Consider the following 25,647-nt stretch of genomic DNA (forward strand, 5'->3'; position numbering starts at 1 on the left):
TTTTTGAACATGCATATAAACCAGGGAGATGTTTAGCTTATAAATGAAAAGGAAAATTTAAAAAATAGATTAAGTATTTGGAAGATACTGATGGGAATTTACAACATAGAAATGAGGAAATAAAGAAGATAGTGAGGGCATATTATGAGGACATATAAATATGAGAAAACAAAGATGGAATTAACAGAGGCAATAAAAATACAGAAAAATAGGAAAGCACCAGGACCAGATGGGATACCCGCAGAGGTATATAAAACATTTGAAGTAACATTAAGAATTGTGATACTGGAATTACATAATGAATTGCTATTAGAAGCTAAGATATAAGAATTATGGATAGAAGTATTTATAACTTTGATATCAAAAGAAGAGACTGATTTACAGAAAATTAAAAACTATATAGAAGACAAGTAATATTGATTAAATTGGAGGAAAATAGAAAATTGAAGATGATAGTTCCAGGTGACAAAATTAAGTAGTAATAAGGAGGCAGCATTAATACAGTATTAATGTACCTAGGAAAATATAAGATATGTGCATAGATATGAATACTGGGGGGGGGGATTATTACCGATTATTAAATAATTACTGATAATTAAATGAATTTAGGGATAAGTTACCTGTCTCAACTATAAAATGGATTGTAACTAGATACACTCAGGGAAGGATTAAGAGGAAGAAAAGGAAGTAGAGAAAGAAGGGAAGAAGGGGAGAGGAAGGAAGTAGGAAAGTGGGAGAGAAGGAGGAAGAAGGTAGAGGATAGAGAGTGAGATAGAGAGAGGGGAGTGTTATGACATAAAGGTGAAAACAGGCGGGTAATAAAAATATAAAAGGTGCAGATTAGGATGTTGGTTTATGTTTTATTGAATAGAAATGCACAGCTATGTATATTTTTATTATGAATTAAGGTATATATATGGATGTATAGTGGAGAAAAAATTCTTTTTTTAAAAAAAGTAACTTAAATCGAGTTGTTTATAGTTTATTTTGAATATGTTGTCAGAAGGCAGCTTACAATATAATACTATGGATGGATATAGCATAGCTTCCAGCTGTAGGGATTCAGCTCCAGTGATCTCAGAGGCCAATGTCATAGAAGAACTTGAACGATTAAAGATAAATAAGGCAATGGGTCCAGATGGCATCCACCCCAGAGTTCTTAAAGAACTCAGATCTGTGATTGCTCCCCCCCGACTGATTTATTTAACCAATTCCTTTTAACAGGAGATGTTCCTGATGATTGGAGAATGGTCAGTGTTGTGCCTATCCACAAGAAGGGCAGTAGAGAAGAAGCTGGTAACTACAGGCCAGTTAGCTTGGCATCAGTTATAGTTAAAATGATGGAGGCTCTATTCAAAAAGAGGATAAAGCAGCTCCTAAAAACCAATAACTTATTGGGCCTAAACCAGCATGGCTTTACTGAGTGCAAATCATGTCAGATTAATCTCATTGATTTCTTTGACTATGTCACAAAGGTGTTGGATGAATGTGGTGCCATAGATATTGCCTATCTGGACTTCAGCAAAGCCTTTGATATGGTTCCACATAAAGAGCTGATAGATAAATTAGTGAAGATTGGGCATAATCCCTAGATAGTTCAGTGGATTTGCAGCTGGCTGAAGTATAGATATCAGAGGGTTGTTGTTAATGGTGAGTATTCTGAGCAGAGACTGGTAACAAACGGTGTGCCACAAAGGTCTGTTATGGTCCTATTCTTTTTAATATCTTTGTGAGTGACATAGGGGAAGGTTTGGTAGGGAAGGTTTGCCTATTTGCTGATGACTTTAAAGTGTGCAATAGGGTTGATATTCCTGGAGGCGTCTGTAATATGGCAAATGATTTAGCTTTACTAGATAAGTGGTCAAAGCAATGGAAACTGCAGTTTAATGTTGCAATAGGGTTGATATTCCTGGAGGCGTCTGTAATATGGCAAATGATTTAGCTTTACTAGATAAGTGGTCAAAGCAATGGAAACTGCAGTTTAATGTTTCCAAATGTAAAATAATGCACTTGGGAAAGGAATCCTCAATCTGAGTATTGTATTGGCAGTTCCGTGTTAGCAAAAACTTCAGAAGAGAAGGATTTAGGGGTAGTGATTTCTGACAGTCTCAAAATAGGTGAACAGTGTGGTCAGGTGGTAGGGGAAGCAAGTAGAATGCTTGGCTGCATAGCTAGAGGTGTAACAAGCAGGAAGAGGGAGATTGTGATCCCGCTATATAGAGCGCTGGTGAGACCACTGTGTTCAGTTCTGGAGATCTCACCTACAAAAAGATATTGATCAAATTAAATGGGTCCAAATAGGGCTACAAAAATGGTGGAAGGTCTTAAGCATAAAACTTATCAGGAAAGACTTAATGAACTTAATCTGTATAGTCTGGAGGACAGAAGGGAAAACGGGGACATGATCAAAACATTTAAATATGTTAAAGGATTAAATAACGTTCGGAGGGAAGTGATTTTAATAGGAAAATGAACACAAGAAAAAGGGAGCACAATCTGAGGTTAGCTGGGGGAAAGATCAGAAGCAACGTGAAAAAGAATTATTTTACTGAAAGAGTAGTAGATGCTTGGAACAAACTTCCAGCAGACGTGGTTGGTAAATCCACAGTGACTGAATTTAAACATGCCTGGGATAAACATATATCCATCCTAAGATAAAATACATGAAATAGTATAAGGGCAGACTAGATGGACCATGAGGTCTTTTTCTGCCGTCAATCTTCTTTGTTTCTATGTTTCTATGTTTCTATTCTTTGTCCATGCTTTCCATGGAAAGTGATCACAGAAAATTCAGGCATAATCAGTTCCCTGCTGGCCTAAAGAACCATAGGAAAGAAGAGGGATTTCTTTGTTTACAGTCCATGAAAAGGACATGCTGAGCATTAGAACCAATGTTGTATATGAAGTTCATTCTCAAATTACAATAGTGATCAAGACCATGACTTGAGACCTTGAATAACCATTGCCAATCAGGATAAACAATTTCGAATTAAACAAACCAATGTTTCATGCAGCATAAAGCAGCCTTGTACAGTCATAATGAAAAAAAATACCAAGTTTGGAAACTCGAAAAAAATGATACATTGTCAGCAATTTAAACATTCTATTATATGCGACCAAGCAAACAAAAAAAAATATTCCCAATTAAAGAAAGATACAACATTGCAGTTACAGTAAGAGAACCTGGATTTCTTTGATGATAATTACCATTATTACTTATCACCAGCTATGTAGATCCTTGGAACAAACTTCCAGCAGACGTGATTGACAAATCCACAGTAACTGAATTTAAACATGTCTGGGATAAACATATATCCATCCTAAGATAAAATACAGAAAATAGTATAAGGGCAGACTAGATGGACCATGAGGTCTTTTTCTGCCATCAGTCTTCTTTGTTTCTATGTTTCTATGTAGGTGTAGAACAGGGGTGTCAAACTCGATTTCATTGAAGACCGCATCAGGGTCCTGTTTGATCGCAGGGGACTGGGTAGGTGTGGCCAGGTGGGCGTGGCCAAAGTGGTGTGGCCATCGCAACATCACTGATGGCGGGGGAACCTGTGGTGGCATGGGAACAACTGGGGAATCCAACTTTGCCAGTAGTTTGCTTTGCTACCACTCTATCAATACAAACAGAGATGGGGGGGGGCTTTGCCCCCCTTGGGCTCCATTTTTGATTATGATCGCTTTCTGCAGCCCTCTGCCAGCAAAAAAAAGCTGCCATGTGCCCCCCCCCCGGATCTATTTTTAACGACGATAGCCTCCTGCAACCCTCTGCCAGCAAGAAAAGCCACCACATGTGGCTCTCCCAAACTCTGTCTTTGCTGACGGGCAGCACAGGCAGATCCTTTGCTGTTTCTAAGTGTGACCCTGTGTGTCACACTAAGCATTTTGTGGGCCACATTCAGCCTATGGGCCTTGAGTTTGACATCCCTGCTGTAGAGTGATGGTAGTTAGACTCTAAATATCAACTGGATTGCTTATGGTTTCTACTTCTGATTTATTAATTTCTTCCATTTATTGCCAACATCTGTCTTGGACAACTTCTATTACAGACCACTTTTGTAAACAAACAAACAAAAGACAGAGAAATGAAATAAAGGGAAAGCATAGATGAAAGAAGAATAAATCATTTGATGAAAAGAATAAACCATGTCAATGGATAATATTTCAAAGAGAATCTGGCCCATTGAGATATATACATACATTCACACACAGAGACACACGTATTTAACATGTTTTAGCTGAATTTGAAAATTAAGGGAGACTAGGATCTATTTTGGTCTTGTTCTGGTCTCATTAGTAGAAATAAAGAGAGGACACATGTTCTTGTGGGTGACTCGATTGTCAGAGGTGTTGATTTGGGACAGAGGAAGGATGTGGTGAAGGTGATGAGGTGTCTTCCAGGAGCCACTGCCCACAGGGACAGCAGGCGGATTACAAACATTGTCAGGGCTGTGAGTAAAGGTAATAAAGTTGATGTGGTGGTGCATCTTGGCACAAACGATCTGTCCCAGAGAAATGTTAATGTAGTAAAAAGAGATTTTCAAAGTCTAAGTGTGGAGCTGGGTAAAATAACTGATTCAGTGACTTTCTCGGAGGTGTTACCGGTTTGTGGACAGGAGGGTAAAACAAGTTGTATCAGAGAGTTTAATGTGTGGTTAAGGCAGTGGTGTAAAGCTGAAGGTTTTGGTTATGTAAGTCATGATGTCAGTAGATGGTCTAATAGGGAGTTGTTTAAGAGGGATGGTTTGCATCCATCATACAGAGGTACCCAGGTGCTCGGTGAGGAATTCAGAGCTTTTTTGGACAGGCATTTAAACTAGGTAAAGGGGACAGAGATGTACCAGATGTGGAGAATTTCTGTCCCCGACCAATGAGGATACATCAGTTTCTGGAAGCTTATGAAAAGGGAGCTGAAAATAAAATAGATGTAGTTGTTGATGATAAGGGGCAAACTAATAATGAAAATAATGTTCTTCGGGTAATGTGCACGAATGCTCGAAGCTTGAGCAACAAGCTCTGTGAGTTAATGGCCATAATATCTAGAGATAATTTGGATCTGGTTGCCATAACTGAGACATGGTTTAAGGATTCCAATGAATGGGAAATATCCATACCAGGATATACACTGTATAGGAAGGATAGAATAGAGAGAAGGGGAGGTGGAGTAGCCATTTATGTTAAAGAAAGTCTAAAAACAATACTAATTCAAAATACATGTAAAGATCTGGAGACCCTCTGGATTTGCATGCAAAATAAAGATGGTTCTGTCATTAGAATTGGGGTGATCTATAGGCCTCCAGGGCAATCTGAGGAACATGACAAGAAGATGGTGGATGAGATTACCCTAATGGCAGTAAAGGGAGATATTGTGGTTATGGGTGATTTCAACATGCCTGATGTTGACTGGAATATCCCCAGTGCCCTTACATGCAAAAGTAAGAATATAGTAGAGGCCTTTACAGGAGCAGCTATGGCACAGCTAGTTAAGACACCAACTAGAGGGGAGAATATTCTAGATTTAGTTTTTACAAATGGGAATCGGGTTTCAGAGGTCAAGGTGGGAGAAAATTTAGGTTGCAGCGACCATCTATGTTTGTGGTTTGATGTAAAAACTGATTGTGAGCAATCCTATACTGCAACCAAAGTATTGGATTTCAGAAAAACAAATTTTAATGCAATGGGGGAATATTTAAATAATGAATTAAAGGGGAGGGATAAAATGGCAGGAGCGAGCACCCAGTGGACTGTATTAAAAAAGGCCATCTTAAAAGCCACAAGACTTTATGTAAAGCAAGTAACTAAAGGTAAAAGGAAGAAGAAACCGCTATGGTTTAGCAATGATGTAAGGGCTATAGTCAATGAAAAAAAGGCTGCCTATAGGAGGTATAAAGAGTCTGGAAGTATAGCTGATAGAGAGGTGTATAAAATGAGACAGAAGGAGGCGAAACAGATAATATATGCTGCTAAAGCCTCAAAAGAGGAAGAAATAGCAAAATCTGTAAAGAAGGGGGATAAAACCTTCTTCAGATATATTAGTGATAGGAAGAAGAAAAACTGCAGCATCACAAAGCTTAGTACCGGGAATAATACATGCATTAATGGGAATAAGGAGATCGCTGACCATTTCAATAGCTACTTCTGTTCAGTTTTCTCAAAGGACACCTTACAAAATAATACTATAGAGGGATATAGCATTGCTTCCAGCTGTACGGATTCAGCTCCAGTGATCTTAGAAGCCGATGTCTTAGAAGAACTTGAAAGATTAAAGATAAATAAGGCAATGGGTCCAGATGGCATCCATCCCAGAGTTCTTAAAGAACTCAGATCTGTCATTGCTACCCCCCTGACTGATTTGTTTAACCAATCCCTATTAACAGGAGATGTTCCTGAGGATTGGAGAATGGCCAGTGTTGTGCCTATCCACAAGAAGGGCAGTAGAGAAGAAGCTGGTAACTACAGGCCAGTTAGCTTGACATCAGTTGTAGTTAAAATGATGGAGACTCTACTCAAAAAGAGGATAAATCAGCATCTAAAAAACAATAACTTATTGGACCCAAATCAGCATGGCTTTACTGAAGGCAAATCGTGTCAGACTAATCTCATTGAGTTCTTTGACTATGTCACAAAGGTGTTGGATCAAGGTGGTGCCGTGGATATTGCCTATCTGGACTTCAGCAAAGCCTTTGATACGGTTCCACATAAAGAGCTGATAGATAAATTAGTGAAGATTGGACTTAATCCCTGGATAGTTCAGTGGATTTCAAGCTGGCTGAAGCATAGACATCAGAGAGTTATTGTTAATGGCGAGTATTCTGAGCAGAGACAGGTTACAAGCGGTGTGCCACAAGGGTCTGTTCTGGGTCCTATTCTTTTTAATATGTTTGTGAGTGACATAGGGGAAGGTTTGGTAGGGAAGGTTTGCCTATTTGCCGATGACTCTAAAGTGTGCAATAGGGTTGATATTCCTGGAGGGGTCTGTAATATGGTAAATGATTTAGCGTTACTAGATAAATGGTCAAAGCAATGGAAACTGCAGTTTAATGTTTCCAAATGTAAAATAATGCACTTGGGGAAAAGGAATCCTAAATCTGAGTATTGCATTGGCAGTTCTGTGTTAGCAAAAACTTCAGAAGAGAAGGATTTAGGGGTAGTGATTTCTGACAGTCTCAAAATGGGTGAGCAGTGTGGTCGGGCAGTAGGAAAGGCAAGTAGGATGCTTGGCTGCATAGCTAGAGGTATAACAAGCAGGAAGAGGGAGATTGTGATCCCCTTATATAGAGCGCTGGTGAGACCACATTTGGAGTACTGTGTTCAGTTCTGGAGACCTCACCTACAAAAAGATATTGACAAAATTGAACGGGTCCAAAGACGGGCTACAAGAATGGTGGAAGGTCTGAAGTATAAAACGTATCAGGAAAGACTTAATGAACTCAATCTGTATAGTCTGGAAGACAGAAGGAAAAGGGGGGACATGATCGAAACATTTAAATATGTTAAAGGGTTAAATAGGGTTCAGGAGGGAAGTGTTTTTAACAGGAAAGTGAACACAAGAACAAGGGGACACAATCTGAAGTTAGTTGGGGGAAAGATCAAAGGCAACATGAGAAAGTATTATTTTACTGAAAGAGTAGTAGATCCTTGGAACAAACTTCCAGCAGACGTGGTAGATAAATCCACAGTAACCGAATTTAAACATGCCTGGGATAAACATATATCCATTGTAAGATAAAATACAGGAAATAGTAAAAGGGCAGACTAGATGGACCATGGGGTCTTTTTCTGCCGTCAGTCTTCTATGTTTCTATGTTTCTATGTTTCTATCAGCTAGCCATACCCTCACTGGGATTTGAACTAGCAGCCTTTGCCTTACAAGGCAAAGTCTCCTTTGTCTCTGTCTCCCACAGTTCTAGTCTCCATTAATTTTCAAATTCAGTTAAAACATGTTACACATACAGAATATACTGTGTCGGTTATGAATAAATTAACTGTCTTGGAAATGGCCCTGGGTTGGGCTGAAAGGCAAAAGGAAGCATTCAGCTCCTCCCATAATTGGGTATACCAGAGTGATTCGACAGAAAACACACACACACTCACACACATACGCACATACATGCATACATACATACATACATACATACATACATACACTATTACTAGAGTGAACACAGACTAATAAAGACTGCAATTAGCCCCCAGTGAGTTTGGAATGAATTTCAAACACACACACAGTCATGAAGAAATAAAAGCAAGTTTATCAAGCAATCTTGAAAACACAAGCTCTGAAAGGAGTTAAATTACTCTCACCTGAAAAAAGTCCTTGAATGCGGCAGCATGCCAAAACAAAAGAGCAGATGAGACGGCTGTAAATCTCCACAGCCACCCATGCCAAAAAATCCTTAAGAGTTCTTTAGGTATGAAGTGTCCAAAGATCAGTAGACATCCTTGAATACTACGAGCTGTAGCAATGTTCTTTCAGAAGTCTCTTTCTCAAATGGATAAATGCCCACAGCTCACACTCTCCAACACCCATAATTTATCATAAAACACATTAACATAATTACCCCTTGAACAGGTGTGCTCACTTATCTTCTGAGATGCCTGTGCAACTGATCCGTTTTATAAACAGAAAAACAGAAACAGCTCCCTTTTTAAATGTCAAAGGGATTTTCTGGTACACACAAGGCACAGGTTAAATGCAGTCCAATCGCTCACCCAATAACTGGGAAATTGAATACCATTCACACACACAATCCTGAATAGCAAAAACCACGATCTTGATGAAACAACGAATCAGATAAACTGCCATGAGGCTAAAACACCAGGCTGCACTTTTATCTGTAGCACTAATTACAGCAGCCCCACCCAACCACAGATGGCCTCATTTTCTCTTGTAATAATCCTTCAGTTATTGTCTCCTATGCATCAGTTATTGTCTCCTATCCTTCAGTTATTGTCTCCTCCTCACTCTACACATGCGTGGATGTGTCATTAATTCTTGTTCAGAATCCAGGGATGATACAGATGACTGATCTCCTGGGCTGTCTGCCAAACTCCCCTCTTCCCTGTCACTCATGATTTCTTGGTCAGAGGCGGCTTCGTCGGCAGATTCTACTGGGAGCAAAACAGGCCTGCGGCATGTGGATGTCTCCCCCACATCCACCTCCACATTCCTTGGGGCAGGAGCTGGGCCAGAGCTAACCACAACATGCACTAAAGACAAATTCCTTGTGTGTGCAATCACACTTGGCCAATAAATTATTCTATTCTATTCTATTCTCTGACAAGCTTCTTAGACCTATTTCTAATGGATAGGTCAAGCTCAGAACTGACGCAGCTGTCTCCAGGCTTGAGTTTTGTGTAACGCAAAATGTCTTTTCACAGCCAGGACACTTCATTTTTTATTAATGCAGACAAGAATCATGGTAGCATTTTAAAATGCCACTATAAATGATTAAGAGATGTTGTCATTTCAATCAGGTAATTCCATCCAGTATATAATGAAACATATTCTCTGCATTACCAAAGGTAAAACAAGAACCAAACTGAAATAGAAAGAATAGTGAAGTAGAAGATTTGATAATGCTAACAAAGTCTAAATCATGAGATAGGAACAATTTCTGCACTGACGGACAATTCCCCTTAAAATGAGCAAATGACATAAGGGATGAAAAGAAACAATGGTTCTCCTTGGGCAATGTTCCATATGTGGACAATGCCTGCAACATAACCTCAGTCAAAACTGATAGGACCTTTGTGACCAGATGGTTTAGAGAAAGGTGTTTGGTGGTGATATATCTAACTGTGCTTACATTAGGCCTTGGAAGAAATACCAATTAATCCAACCAATTACTCAAGTGAAAGGTCCTTTTATTAGCTCTTTAAGAATGGTCCTGGCAAAACAGACCATGCCTCTTAAATACATTCTCCCATCCATTAACTGTAATGGGTCCATAAAGATAAAATTAATTGTTGTGTGCCAGTGAAAAGCCAATATTAAGGGGCTTTACATTAAACACCCATGAGTCCTATGAAAACACAGTTCTTGCCAGATAATTAAAAGGGTAGTGTATGCTATAAATAAATATGTCAGACTGAACAACAGACCATAAACTATTGAATTAGGTTTCTAACAACTGCAACAACTAAAAGCAATTGCATTTTTAATGCTATGGGATATAGGCATTGGGTATCATTTAACAGCATAGAAAAGAAGATTCACAGACTCCCTAAGAGTGGTAATGCACCATGCCTTATCCAATAAATCTGAGCAGTAAGAGGAGGTGATATGTATAGAAAATAATATATTCTTACTAACAAGAAAAAAAAGTGATATTTGGAAAGTATATCTGCCTCTCCCAACCTTTCTATGTATGTGCCCCTGGTCTTTTTAAATGAAGAAGAAGTTCTGCAGGTAGATGTCCCATCCATTTTACTTTTGAGGTTTCAGAAACAGAAGTTATAGAGAAAGAAAGGATTATAATCCAAGTGTTTTTTAACCAACGCAGTTAGCCTCCATCCCCTTCCTAAACCTCTACCAAGAATGTGCAACAGGCTGTTTAATAGTATTGCACATGGCACAGAGGAGTAGAAAAGTGAATGGCCAGAAAAGCATTTTATCAGAAGTAGTAGATAAATGCCATTGATGTTACATTATCTCCTGAAAATGTATGTGACCAAAGAAGCTTTGTTACATAAAGGGGCTGGTTTCTTGGCACTAGTATTTGGTAGAAAGACAAGCTGAGGAAGGCAGCTTACCTCAAGATCATCAATGTAACCTCTAAGTATATCACAAACACCTACTTCAATTCATTCATGCAGCAAGACTTATTTTCTTGTAGCAAAGACTTAGTTGGGGTTTACTTTCGTTACCTTTTTAAAAAACGTTTGTTTCCTCTTATTAATGTTGCTTTGGGTGTTAGTTAAGTCCCACCTAAAGCTCTCCAAAAATATTAGTGTACAACTATATCCTATCTTACCAACATGGTGATTTGACCTGGGGATGATGAGGGTTATAATCCACTTGGCTGATTAAAGTTAATTTAGATTGCAATAATGGAATTCATTCATTCATTCATTCGTTCATTCATTCATTCATTCATTCATTCATTTGACTTCTAGGCCGTCCTTCTCCAAAGACTCAGGGTGGCTTACAACATATCACATATCCCATCTTATATCCCATTCATATATCTTTTCCTTTATTCTTCATTGACATATTCTATTCTCATATCTTTTCTTCTATCCTTTCCCTGATATTTACTACTACATGTTTTTATTCTCTTTAACTTTCAATTTGTATTGGACAAAATAAAGAAATAAAATAAATAAATAAATAAATAAAATAAATAAAAAATAAGTATAAAAGCAGTACAAAAAACATTATAAGGTCCAATTATAAAACTAATTTAAAAACCCAAGTGTTAAAAACTATACAACTACATTCAACCCAAACCTCAGTCATGGTATTGGTCGGAGCAGAGTGTCCACACTGACAAAGATGACTTTTTAAAACCTTCCGGAAGGCCAGGAGAGTGGGGACAGTGCGAATCTCTGGGGGGAGTTTGTTTCAAAGTGTCGGAGCTACCACAGAGAAGGCTTTTCCCCTAGGGCCCACTGGCTGGCATTGCTTGGCTGACGGGACCTGAAGAAGGCCAAATCTGTGGGCCCTGATCGTAAGTAATTTGGTCCTAAGCCATGTAGGGCTTTATAGGTAACAACCAATACTTTGAATTGCGTTTGGAGACCAATCGGTAGCCTATGCAGCTCACAGAGGGATGGAGATACCTGGGCATACCTTGGTAGGCCCATGACAGCTTGCACGACTGCATTTATGCCATTTCTTTGAATTTGGTTATATCTTGTAACTATTTGGTGTGGGGTTTTTTTTCCAAATGAGTTATAGAAAGAAAAACTGTTTTCCACAGTTGGTATTTTATGACCATCCACTTTGGGCCGAAAGCAAGATATAAATTAAATTAAACTATTACCAGAGGTACTCTTATGTGCCAGGTAAAGTTGTATTTTACCCTATTTAATAGCATGGCATCATCTCTACATGAATAATGATGCTGTGTAGGCAAAGGTAGAGTGTACTACTTTGTGTAGGTTATGATGTATTAAGGAGCACTTTTTAAAATAATCATTTCAAACACCCATGTGCCTCTTTTATCAAATTTATGCTAATGTTACTTGCATAATTCACAAACAAGTCCATGTTGGTCCTTTTTTCACTGCACACACCTGATCCATTGGGAGAATGATTAACGACATTTCAGCCAGTTGAAAAATACCACCACCAATTTACTTTTTATTAAATATAGTTTTAATGTGCAATTAAACTTTTCTTTTAACCAAAAGATTGCTGGCAACTTACATTGTATTTCCACCTACAGAGTCTTTAGGGGGGCGTTATATCTCAGTAGCCTTTTCATGACAATGAGATAATGTAGCTTAATTAGAGCTGCTGTATCTAGCTTACAAAAAAATCTAGGCCAACCGTTAAATAATAGTAAATAAATATCATCCATAGTGTGTGGATTTTCACAAGTATAGTTATTGTATTCTTAAGCTTAATGGTAGAGCATTTTTCAAACAATTCCAATAGCAACAGCACTTATTAGACTTATTACTACTTCATAGTATTGTACAGCCTTCTCTAAGCAGTTTACAGAATCAGCATATTATCCACAACAATCTGAGTCCTCATTTTACCAACTTTGGAAGGATGGAAGACTGAGCCAATCAAGATCAAACACCTAACAATGGGCAGAGTTAGCCTGCAATGCTGCATTCTAACTGTGAACACAAGAACAAGGGGGCACAATCTGAGGTTAGTTGGGGGAAAGATCAGAAGCAATGTGAGAAAATATTATTTTACTGAAAGAGTAGTAGATGCTTGGAACAAACTTCCAGCAGACGTGGTTGGTAAATCCACAGTAACTGAATTTAAACATGCCTGGTGTTCTGGTATAAGCTCAACTTTTCCCAGTCAGATAACTCAGCATAACAAGATATCCCAGATCATTTTATTACAGGCATTCTCACAGTAACTCACAGTTATGATGCGATTCTTCTGCAGTATAATCTTTCCCATTGTGCAGAAGAATCGCATCATAACTGTGAGTTATTGTGAGAATGCCTGTAATAAAATGATCTGGGATATCTCGTGCTGAGTTATCTGACTGGGAAAGGTTGAGCTTATACCAGAACAGTAAAAAGAGGTTGAATTGACCCAGGCTTTAGGTGTAGCATCTACATGCTGGCTGGCTTAGTGAGTGAAGACAAAGACCCTCAGGAATGTTCTCTCCAATTACCCATCATCCCGAGTCAGAGCCAATAGGAATACACAAATGTGGTCACATGTAAAACTACATTACCCAGAATGCAATTTCACTACATTTCCCCTAATGCAATATCTTAAAGAAACATGCCTAAATACAGTCCAACTATCTCTGTCTCTGGGGACAGCACACCTGGGATAAACATCTATCCATCCTAAGATAAAATACAGGAAATAGTATAAGGGCAGATTAGATGGACCATGAGGTCTTTTTCTGCTGTCAATCTTCTATGTTTCTATGTTTCTATGCCTGCACAGATGAGCAAATTGAGTTTGTATGAAGCCTCCTGAACCTTATTTGTAGCCACCAGAGCATCACTAAAATGGGCAAGATTGATTCCTTCAGCCCGTATTTGAAGGATTTAAGAATCTAAAACTAGGTTTTTCCAAAGTCCAAGGCCTCCATTTGTACCCTTAACATCCACCTAAGCCAATGCCGGCAATCCAATACCATCATTGGCTTAGGTAGATGTTAAGAGTATATACGTATCTGAGGGCATTATGAGGTGTTGCCCTATGTCAGCTCCAGCACGCTGACCAGTTGATTTTCAGCCTTCTTTTCGGGTTTTGAAAAGTCTCCTGAACCCCGGGGACAGCGAAAAATGGCCCAAGAGCCCAACTGGAAGTTTGGAAATGAACTTCCAGTTGGCCTGTTAGGCCATTTTTTTACCATCCCCAGAATTCAGCCTGGGGGGAATGACAAACAGCCCAATGGGCCTATCGGAAGTCCAGAGGCTTCAGTGAGGCCTGTGCGTCTGTGTGTGGGGGACAGTGCAGGGGGGTTGTATGCATGTGCAGGAGCCAGAACGGGTGTTGTGCACATGCATGGGGGGAGGGCATTGCATTATGGGTGCGGGCGCTATTGCACGCATGCACAATTTTTGGCACCCAAGCCCAAAAAGGTTCGCCACCACTGACCTAAGCCTTCACAAATTCCTTCAAAACAATGAGCCAAATAATCCAAAGATGTCATGATTCCCCAGCCATATCCCCCGTGGCCCTTAAATATCTGACCACAAAAAAGGATCGCTCACCTGAACAATGTAAACCACCCTGTTCTAGGTGGCATCCTGGCTCTCTGGCCAAGACTCAAATCCTGGAAAAGATGGAAGGAAAGAGAAGAAGAGGACAACCAACAGCAAGGTAGATTGATCTTGCCTTACAAGTCACAGAGGCCACAGGGATGCTGTGGGAATTGCTGAAAGAAACATCAGAAAATCTCTTTTCTAGAACGTGGTCATTAACTCTGAAGACCAATATTTCCCAGCAGATACTGTCTATGCAAGCCTACATTAGTATATTGATTCTTGAACAACTCCAGGGGTGGGTGGGAAGTTTCTGTTTTCATTTTGATTTTAAGTAGGAAAATAATTGGCTATTTAAGCACAGAAGCATTTTCTTAAAATCTACAAGGTACCATTAAAGCGTCAATAGCATTTTTAATGCTTGATTAGTGCCACAATTGTTTTTTTATTAATGAAATAAAGAAACGATTAATTATTAGATATAAGCAAACTGCAAAGATAATATGCTGAGTGCATTGGAATTATATATTCTTTTCTTCTGAGTGATCTTTAGAAGGGTAGTAAATAAAGTAAATAGATGATTGAAGAAACTTGGGACAATAAATAAAAGAGATAAATATAAATGAACAGGACTGGTGAAATCAAACAAATTATACTGAATTTTGTATTGCCATGAAAATATAAATTCATTTAGTCAATTGAGATAAAGGGCATTTTGAGCTTACAACAGATAATAAAACAATAACTGGAAAGAAGCAATAAGATTCAAGTCAAATCAAGTATTGCCAAGTAATAATGAGATAGATTTGCAGACATAAATGGGTTATATTAAGCTGTCAAATATCAGTGGCAGACCTAATGAAGATGAGAGTGGAACGCTGAAAAGCAGTTTCATGAAATTGTTGTATTATCTCTATAAAACACAAATTGTCTATGATGAAAAAGCACTTATCTTCCCTAATAAAATAAATATTCACATTTTAGGACTTTCAGGGACATATTAACACTGATCTGAAGTGGAGATTGCTATTGTTCTTTCATTTCTTTTGTCAAGATTTTTAATAAAGGGAAGAATGTGAATTTAAGCTGAAGGATAATTCAGTTCCATTTATGTCATCCTTTCAGAACGAGAGCACTGAATCCTGCTGTTTCATTGTATTGGGTTTATAAAAATTTCATGTAACCAGTTGTGACTGGCTTCATGATGGCATATAGGGAAGAACTGCGCTCATTCTGAATTGGGTTTAGCTTTGTGGGAAAAAAGTAAAACACACTAGCTAGAATATATATCACCAATACATTCACAATATTCTATTGTAAGAAATCGTGGTCTAGAAAAACAAATAAAGGATAGATGGAAGACAGAATGATTTGCCTCTAGAAGTTGGGGGAGGTTTTTAAGAAGAGATTGGATTGAAATGGTAGAGAGCTTCCTGCTTGAGCAGGAAATTGGACTAGAAGTTGGACTAGACCACAATCCCCACTAACTGTTATTCTATTATTCAGGACAGTACTTCTAACTTACAAGTGCTTGAATAGGTAAAGCACAGTAGCAGATCTACTCGATCTATCCTAGTCTCCCTTAATTTTCAAATTCAGCCAAAATGTGAGACTTTATATATATATATCACATGTTTGTTTGTTTGTTTGTTTGTTTGTTTTTTGCTGAATTTGAAAATTAAGGGAGACTAGGATAGATCTATTTTGGCGTTATTTTGGCCTCATCAGCTAGCCATACCCACTGGGACTTGAACCTGCAACCTTTGCCTTGTAAGGCAGAGAATTATCCTCTAGGCTACAGTCTCCAATCCCTTCAGCTCTGCACCAGGAAAGGGTTACATATTTTTGTGTCAAATCACCCTGGTGTATTGAAGGAACATCACAGCTCCTTATTTGCCTCTTGCCTCAATATAAAATTGATTTATGTGAACCATAAAGCCTTTGCTTTGATTGTGATGAAATAAAATACAAATTAATTTGATCAATTTATATATTTCCTCTTATCAAAAACCACTTGAATTTAGAAACCCCCCAAATCTAGTGAAAGGATTAGTGTTTACTGTTCTGTCTAGAAAGCTAGTTTTCTAAGCTCATAGTAACATTTGCCTTATGTGATAGTAACTGACAGAAGATCTACAGGTAAATGTCCTAGTGGAGCCAATCAATGTTCTGCAGCTGCCAAAAAAGCCAATGCAGTCCTAGGATGCATCAACAAAGGGATAGCATCACAAACACAGGAAGTGATAATACTGCTTTGTACTGTATTAGTGAGGCCACTAATACCTGGAATACTGCAGTTCTGGTTAGCGTAACACACACAAAAAAGATTCTGAAAGTCTGCAGAGAAGGTCAATATAGACGATAAAGAGTCTGGAGGCTAAATCCTACAATGAATGGATGAGCTAGGTATGACTAGTCTATCAAAGGGAGTGGATGCCATTGCTGTCTTCCAATGGTTGTGGGGCTGTCACAGAGAAGAGGGAGAATCTATTCTCGGAAGCACCAGAGAGCAGAGCAAGTAGTAAGGGGTGAAAGCTTGTTAAAGAAAGACCCAACCTAGAAGTAAGGAGAACATTTTCTGATAGGGACAACAATTAGTCAATTGAGTAGCTTGCTTTCTAGAGTGGTTGGTGCTCCATCACTGGAGGTTTTCAAAAATTGACTGGACAACCATTTGACTGAGATAGCATAAGTCTCCTACTGTGATGGGGTTGGAGAACATCTTTTGAGGTCGCTCCCAGCTCTGTGAATTTACATTCTGTGTTCTAAAAACAGGGGAAACTGCAGTCATGCCTTTTTAGGATTTTCCTTATGACCAATTTGACATGAACAAGGGTATCATATGCATATATCCAGAGAGGGAGAATCCAAGCTATGCAGAAGCAATTTGATTCTCATTCATTCACATTAATTCTTTGATGTAAAAGATGGGCATTAAAAATGTAAACAAATGGACTGCTTAAATCTCCTTAGCAAACATTTATCTCACTTTACTTGATGGATATACAGCTAGTACGTTCAGTTTCTTAAAGAAAAGCAAAATTTAATTGGAACTTCATTTGACTCCTGGTGGCTCCATGCTATACAGTTTTCTTGAAGATGCTAGAGATATTAGAGAGAAACTTCTTTGAGTTTCTCAGTGTACCCTACACCTCAGGGATTTATTAGTAGTCTCTTATTCGATAGGTAAGCAGGTATGACCCTACTTTTGAAACTTGCTCAACATTAGCTAGCTACCATCACCTACTGGGTGCTAAAAGAAAACTGGAGTTTTCATTTCTATTAGTCTCACACTGTCCATTTAAGAGAAGGTATTGGGTAAATCATTCTGTCTCCTTGCTTTGATTTCTCCAATCCCAGTATTCCAGATTAGCAAGGATATATTCTGGTATAATTTCTACCATCCTATGGTGGTTCCAAGTGACCTCTTTTTAACTTTTTTCTAATTACATATTTGTAAACCATGAAATTAAAAATAACACACCTAGTACTCAGTAGCTGTATGGAGTGATAATAGAGGATGATTTGATTCACTGACAGGGGTCTTATATATACCTAATTCCTGTAACACTGAAATAGTTCCATAGTAGTACATAAAAGTCTAGAAATAGATTCCCCAGATCAAAAGCTTTTTGCTGTCATTTGCAAATGACAGACTCTTTTACAGGTTTCGTTGGACCCAAAGGCCTGCTCTTTTTTGTATAACCGATAGCTTTTAATTGAGTGAACAACGGCATTGCCCTACTATTGACATCTCTAATGTTCCATTACCAAATCATTATTTTAATTATTAATACTACATAGTGAAATTTGGGAGAAAAGAAGTAACTATCCCTCAGAGTGTAATGTACTGGTTACTAACCCCCATATCAATAATTGTAAAGAAAGATTATATCTTGCCTGCTTTCATTATTGGCTTCTTGCCCTATAAATTTGATTGAATCTAATTAAGTATGTTCACCAACACCCAATACAGACACCACAGTCTTCTGAATATAAAGAAATTAAGTGCATGGTCTAATGTAAGAATTTCCTGCAAATGTAGCAGAGGATTTTAAACAATATTATAGTGTGGCAGAGTTTTAAATATGTTTATCGAAACATAATATAGAGGAACATCAAGGTGAGAATTATTGAACCGTTATTTGAAACACTCCTAGCTGAAGTTTCACCCTGTTTAGTGGAGAAAGGACCCGATTGTGCAATTGGCACACGACCACTCCGGTGACAGTCCTACGAGTGCCACCATCTTTTTAAAAATAAAATTCATATTTTTTGCTTTGTTGCGCATGCCCAGAAGCAAAATGTCATGAGGGGATGCGCGCGAGAGATTTCTGTGGGTTTTTTTTTCTTTTATGCATGCACGGAACAAAAAAAAGTCACCGAAACCTCACGCACACATGCGCCCTCTTGTGAAATTTCAGTGTGTTGTTGCTTCTTGCGCATGCGCAGAAGCAAATATATGCTGGGGATGCATGTACGTGCACGCAAGATAACCAAAGCTGCGTGCACAGCACACCAGTAGCTTTAACGGTTGTAAATCTGAAAAATTGTTATAAGTTGCTTTTTTTCAGTGCCATTATAACTTCAAATGTTCACTAAGTGAATTGTTATAAGTCCAGGACTGCCTGTATTGGCTTATACACAGCATAGTTCAAAGCTACATTCCTAGTCTAGAAGCATTATTCAAAATAAAAAATGGGCAAGTTTCATTTTACAAAAGATCAAACATAAAAATGAGCAAGCAAATTTTTACAGAAGATTCATAAAATTTAACTTGATTTACTACTGGGTCACATATAACAATTCTCTGATAAGTAACGGAAGTAGGGAACATTTAAACTACATATGTAAAATACCAGTTGTTGCTATTTTTTTTTAAAAAAGTCATGCCCTATTCTAAATACTTTATAGAAAGCATTTCCTGAAAAAAGTGAGATAAGCCAAGTAAGTTTGAGAATAAGCCTTTGGCTCCCAATACACAGGAAGTCTAGTTTCTGTGGTCAAGGCTGACAGGCCTTATATAAATATGTGCTACAATACCTTTCTGTTTCCTGGTTGGCGGTTTGCTGTTTATTGTTTTCAAAGGCCGCAAAGCTGCTCATATCCACATAGCCGTCATTCTCATTCGCAGCAGATAAGGCCCTGCTAGGATCTTCAAAAAATTCAGTAAAGGTTCCTGCCCTAGTGGGCCTTCGTGGAGGTATTTGTATATTTTCATAATCAGAATTCATGGCTGGGATATTCTCATAGTCAGAAGTATCAGCATTGGGAAATGAAATAGACCGGGGCTTCGTTAAAGGCAGAGGCATAAAAGGTGGTCTCGAACGATCTTCAAACGACTCTACCCTTGACACACTTCTGCTAAACATTTTGGGCGTTCCTTTTCTCTTGCCATCCTTATAGAAAAGAACAGTCGGAGACTCGGAAGCCCTCAGCTTTGCAGTCCGTGATAACAGCTGAGGTGAACTACTCAAACTTCTTCGGTCCAGTTCCATCACCCTGGAAGGTCCATGATAACTAGACTCGGAGGAAGACCTCGAAGAGGAAACGTGAACGTCTACATGGACTTTGTTTTCCACCTTCTTCTTGAATTTCAAAGTGAGGAATTTTTTAAACGAGGACTTCTTTTTCTTGCAATATCTATCAGGAGATTCGCTGTCTATTAAAAGGGATGGGGAGCTTTTTGTGATGGGCTTTTTAGTGATACAGGCTAGTTCAAAGGGAGGTGGAATATCAACAACAGAGGAAGGCGTGGAAACCCCGCTTGATGTAAGGTGGTTTCTCTGGGAGAAGCTACCTGAGGAACCAATTACATAGGGCAGAGACAGCTCATCTGTCCTGTTTAATCTGTTATAATCTAATATGGAGTTATCGGTTTCTCGGTACAGAGAGACTGGGATGTCTCTGCCCTCCACTGAATAAGATCGAGGGTACAAAATGAAGCGTCTTGGCTTCGCAGGCAGCGTTCTAGCCAGTTCTATAGGTTTTCCTTCTGCCCAACAGAAACTGTGTCTTACATTTTCTGTCAGAATGGGGTTTGTGCTCAAGGTCTGCAATTCAGCATCTGTCCCTGTTTCTTCTGGAACTGTTTCTGGCACATAACCAGGTACTTTCCCAGAGTGGGACCTTGTCCTAGTAACAATGTTTTTCCGATCTATGGAAAGCAAGTGGTTTTCATTTTCTGTGTTCTCTCCCTCCCTGAAATCACTTGAGCTGTTTTGGATGTCAGCCTCCTGCGTTTCTCTTCCAGCGTAAAGAATTTCATTTGCTGTAGGCAAACTATCTCCAAGGACATATGGGTCATCCAGGGGATCGCTGGCTACTTCTCCATTGTTATCAGGCACAACCGACATTTCGGAGACCACTGTGGCTTCCTCAATCGCACATTCATTGGCTGAATTTGTTTCCAGTTTAGGAAATCCTCCAAGAGAAAGCCCAGAATGTTCATATGTTGAAGTTTCTCTGGTTAGATCTGGGGCAGTTTCCTCATTATTGCTATGATCCTCCTCGAGTATTTGGTGATCCAAATGTGTATCATCTAAAGTAAATTTGCTTACATTGTGATCTCCAAATAAACCATCCAATTTAGATTCTTTACTAAGCTGCGAGTCAGGCTTGTGCCCATCAGTATCTTCAGAACTGAGGGGTGGGTTATTATCAGGCATTTCAGTCTGTTTTCCTAACAAATCTTCACCCAGATCTTCATCTGAAGAATCCTGAGCATCCTCACTGCCTTCATTTCCAAAGGGAATGATCTGGCAGCTATCATCCATCATATCTGCCTCTATCGTTTCATTTTGTTTTCCAGAACCTTCCCCTGATTCACATTCAGTCTCTGTTATTTCTACCACATGCTTCATTTCAGGAGTTTGGCAAATGTTGTCAAGATCTTCTCCCTCAGCATTTAGGGCTATTTCACCTTCCTTTCCATCCATTTCATTTGTGGCCCCGCTAACAGTCTCTTCAGTATGAATCTCAGACCTACTTGGCTCTAACCCCGTGTTCACCTCAGAATCATTAGCAATGCGAGCATCAGTATTTACCTCAGCATCTTCTATACATTCTCTTCCTCTAGACCAGGCTGAATCATCATCGTTGTGATTCGCCGGGCCCAATTCTAGATCAGAATTGAATTGTTTCTCTTCTAAAAACTCTATTGCATCTAAACTTTTGCAAATTGGAGGCAGACCTTCCCCTGCTGATATTGGCTCCTCTAAATGCCTTAAAATGATATCATCATATATAGTTTCTTTTAAAGATTCTCCGTTCAATATTTTGCCATCCATGTTATACTCATTGTTATCGTTTACCAAATCTAGCTTGCTTAGAGTTTCATCTGCACAGTTCATTTGGGTCTCACTGTCCACTTGTTCATGTTCATCTCTTTCAGCATCTTCTTTTTCCTTTTCAAATTCAGGGCAGTCAAGTGCTGGGATTTCAGTTGATTCCACAGAGTTGTCTTCCACCGATTCAGTATCCTTGTTCTTCATTACATTTATTGGGCCATCGCATACGTCACTGCTATCCATACAATTTCCATCTTCTTCCCCTACTGGTTCAAGAGTGTGCAAAATCTCATTCTCGGCTGGCTCCTGCTCAAAGTCCCTGTATGTTTTATCAGTCAGTTCAACATCAGGAATTACAATGTACTCATTGCCATCTTCTAAGTCTGGACACTCTGTGTTGTTGCACTGGTTTTCTTCATACAGTTCTGCTTCCAGTTTCCCGTTGGGATATTTGTTAAAGGTATTATTAGCATAAACGCTGGATCTTTGTAAAATTGCGGGATCGTTGTCAGCAGAGATTTTTGGCTTGGGAGCAATGGGTGGTTTTGGACCCCTAGACATAGAGTTTGAATTATGAAGTGTGCCAGCCCTTGATAGTGACGGAGGAAATTTAGAAGCAGCTATGGAAGCCAGATGACTGAAGATCTTTGGTTTGGGGGCCAGTGGTGGTTTTGTAAAATCTGGAACAGAAAAAAAAAAGTCACACATCAGGAAATGTTATATTAACAATATAACATTCAACATTACTAATAAACATTTAGTTTTTAATGCAGTGATACCTTGTCTTACAAACTTAATTGGTTCCAGGATGAGGTTCATAAGGTGAAAAGTTCGTAAGATGAAACAATGTTTCCCATAGGAATCAATGGAAAAGCGATTAATGCGTGGAAGCCCAAAATTTACCCCTTTTGCCAGCCGAAGCGCCCATTTTCGCACTGGTGGGATTCCCGAGGCTCCCCTCCATGGGAAACCCTACCTCCGGATTTTGCGATGCTGCAGGGGAATCCCAGCAGGGGAATCCCACCAGCATGAAAATGGGCACTTCGGCTGGCAACGGAAGTCTGGAGGTGGGGTTTCCCAGTGAGGGAAGCCTCAGCAAAATCGCAGCATAAGGTGGGGTTTCCCATGGAGGGGAGCCTCAGGGGAATCCCACCAGCACGAAAGCGGGCGCTTCGGCTGGCAACGGAAGTCCGGAGGCAGGGCATCCCAGTGGCAGAGGCAGGTTCATAAGGTGAAAATAGTTCGGAAGAAGAGGCAAAATAATCTTAAACCCCAGGTTCATATCTCGAAAAGTTTGTATGACGAGGGGTTCGTAAGACGAGGTATCACTGAATACTCCTTTGTAGATATACAAAATAGAGGAAATGATTGCTTTAATGCAGTGATGGTGAACCTTTTTTTTCTTGGGTGCCAAAAGGGCGTGTATGTGCATGCCCACAGCCATAATGCAATGACTTCCCCTGGGCATAAGTACACAACCTCCCCCCCAACCCTCTACGCATGCACACAGACTTTACTGAAGTCTCCAGAGCCTATGGATGGTAAAAAAATAGGACCAACAGAGCTACCGGAAGTTCAAAAATGAATTTCCAGTAGGGCCATTGGGTTGGGAAGGGTGAAAAATGGCCAGAGCCTTTCCTGAAGCCTGGGGAGGGTCAAAAGAGCCTTCCCCCACCCTCCGGAAGGCTGAAAATCAGCTGGCCAGCATGCATATATGAGCCAGGGTGGCGCAGCAGGTAGAGTGCTGTACTGCAGGTCACTAAAGCTGACTGTAGATCTCATCACCGGCTCAAGTTTGACTCAGCCTTCCATCCTTCCGAGGTGGGTAAAATGAGGACCCCGATTGTGGGGGCAATATGCTGACTTTGTTTTAAAAAGGTGCTATTGCTAACATGTTGTAAGCCACCCTGAGTCTAAGGAGTATGGTGGCATAAAAAAATCGAATAAATAAATATGAGTGCTGGAGCTGATATAGGGCAATGCCTTGCCTGCCCTCAAATATGGTTCTGCATGCAACCTGTGGCACACATGTCATAGGTTCACCATCACGGCTTTAGTGTATTTGCTGTGTTGGTGGGAAACAGGAACAAGAAACTGCCCAGTTCAGCCTGCATAGCCTCAAGCAAGCTCCTTCTCAAAGTCTGCTTTCCTTCCAACATCAGCAACAAGAGCTTGGCTGCCCTACGTCTTAGATTCAGAGAAGACCAGAAAGGGAGCAGGACTTTGAATACAACCTCTTGCTCAGTACAACACCTCAAGTGAAACCATTTCTGTTGGATGGTTGTGCATCCTGCTTGTCCATCTCCAGCAAATAATTTTTAAAAGCTCACATAACTTCCCTTTTTAATGGGTTCATCTGATAAACTACCCAGTGAAGATGCTTATATGCAACTTGCATCTCTTTCTTGTAACTTAAAACTATGTTCCAGTAAAGAAAACTTCTTCCTTTCTTTCTTTCTTTCTTCCTTTCTTCCTTTCTTTCTTTCTTTCCTTCCTTCCTTCCTTCCTTCCTTCCTTCCTTCCTTTCGCTTTCTCTTCAAGTACTTCAAGAATCTTTCAATTATCTTTTTTCTAGAGGCTACACACTCCCAACCAATGCCATTCGTTTCAGGGAGAGAAGATCTTGAGGTTTGGCCTGACCGCAATGATATAATTTATTTTAAACAAGGGAGGAAGCCCGAAATCTGATACAGTGCTTGAGTTTGATTCAAGATTCCTCTGTAGAATAAAGTGGGCTTTGCAGGCTTTTCATTGATTCAGTTAAGGGTCCATCAAGCTGCATAAATCTGCTAAACCAGTCAGTACTAGATGAAAACAGGGGCACTGTTAGCCAAAATTATGCCAAGACAATTTGGGTCAAACTACTCTTCCCTAGTCAGGAACTCCAATTCATAGCCAAGACTTGAAGGAGCCAGGAACAAGGAGAGCTGGCATGACTGTAGCGATGTAGGGCTACTGATGTAGAGAAGTCTAGCCACTTTTCTCCAGGCATAAGGTCTTAGGGAATATCAGGAAAGAGAGGAGATAGTGAACATCTACAGTATGTATTCCCCCAAACTGGTAGTCCTCAACTTCATTAGCATGACTGCATGGTTAGGTGCCAACAGTGAAGGGCTACCAAAATTTTTACTACCACATTGTGGGCATGGCTTATGTAGGACACCCTGCATTTTCTTTCAACATCTTTCAGTGCAAATTAGGTGCTCTGTGGTGGAGCTCCATTTTCGCTACCCCACTGCGTCCTCCCCCCCCCCAATCTGGGCAGCAGCCCACCCCTGGGTGCCAAGTAGGGAGTTATAAATAGGTTAATGGTTGACTGTAATGTGATGATCACTTGATGAGAAATTTTAAGAGTCAGAAAGGCCATTGCCTTTAGGTTATGGTTCATTGGTTTCCCATGAAAATCTAGATACTGGACTAATAAGGATCTAAAATATTCTTGATCTATAATCCATACTAAGTAAATACACTACTCAAAAAATAAAGGGAACTCAAATAACACATCCTAGATCTGAATGAATGAAATATTCTCATTGAATACTTTGTTCTGTACAAAGTTGAATGTGCACAACAGCATGTGAAATTGATTGTCAATCAGTGTTGCTTCCTAAGTGGACAGTTTGATTTCACAAAAGTTTGTTTTACTTGGAGTTATATTGTGATGTTGAAGTGTTCCCTTAATTTTTTCTGAGCAGTGTATAATTACGCAGTTCATTATCCATGGGGTGCTAAAACAAATACTTTCACTTCTCCCCCATCTAGGCAAACTTTCAGAGGCAAAAAATTGGACATTAGACCACAATTCTTCTAGTCAGTTTAATAAGCCAGAGCCTTGGTGATGCAGTGGTTAGAGCGCAGTACTGCAAGCTACTTCCGCTGATCATCGACTGCCAGCAAGTTTGGCGGATCAAATCTCAGTAGGCTGGAGGTTGACTCAGCCTTCCATCCTTCCAAGGTCGGTAAAATGAGGACCCAGATTGTTGGGGCC

The 25,647-nt window shown here is 39.6% G+C and overlaps 1 protein-coding gene across 4 annotated transcripts in view; it reads right to left on the minus strand.

Moving 5' to 3' along the window:
• FGD5 (FYVE, RhoGEF and PH domain containing 5) overlaps positions 1–25,647 on the minus strand; it is a 171,998-nt gene that overhangs the window by 118,638 nt on the left and 27,713 nt on the right. For all 4 annotated transcript variants that reach the window (XM_070738319.1, XM_070738318.1, XM_070738320.1 and 1 more), the window contains exon 2: positions 19,414–22,339. In XM_070738319.1, coding sequence (XP_070594420.1) covers positions 19,414–22,220 — 2,807 coding nt within the window. In that variant the 5' untranslated portion in view covers positions 22,221–22,339. The remainder of the gene's footprint in view (positions 1–19,413; positions 22,340–25,647) is intronic.

Source organism: Erythrolamprus reginae, chromosome 2, assembly GCF_031021105.1.
Source record: "Erythrolamprus reginae isolate rEryReg1 chromosome 2, rEryReg1.hap1, whole genome shotgun sequence".
Classification (NCBI taxonomy): Eukaryota; Metazoa; Chordata; class Lepidosauria; order Squamata; family Dipsadidae; genus Erythrolamprus; species Erythrolamprus reginae.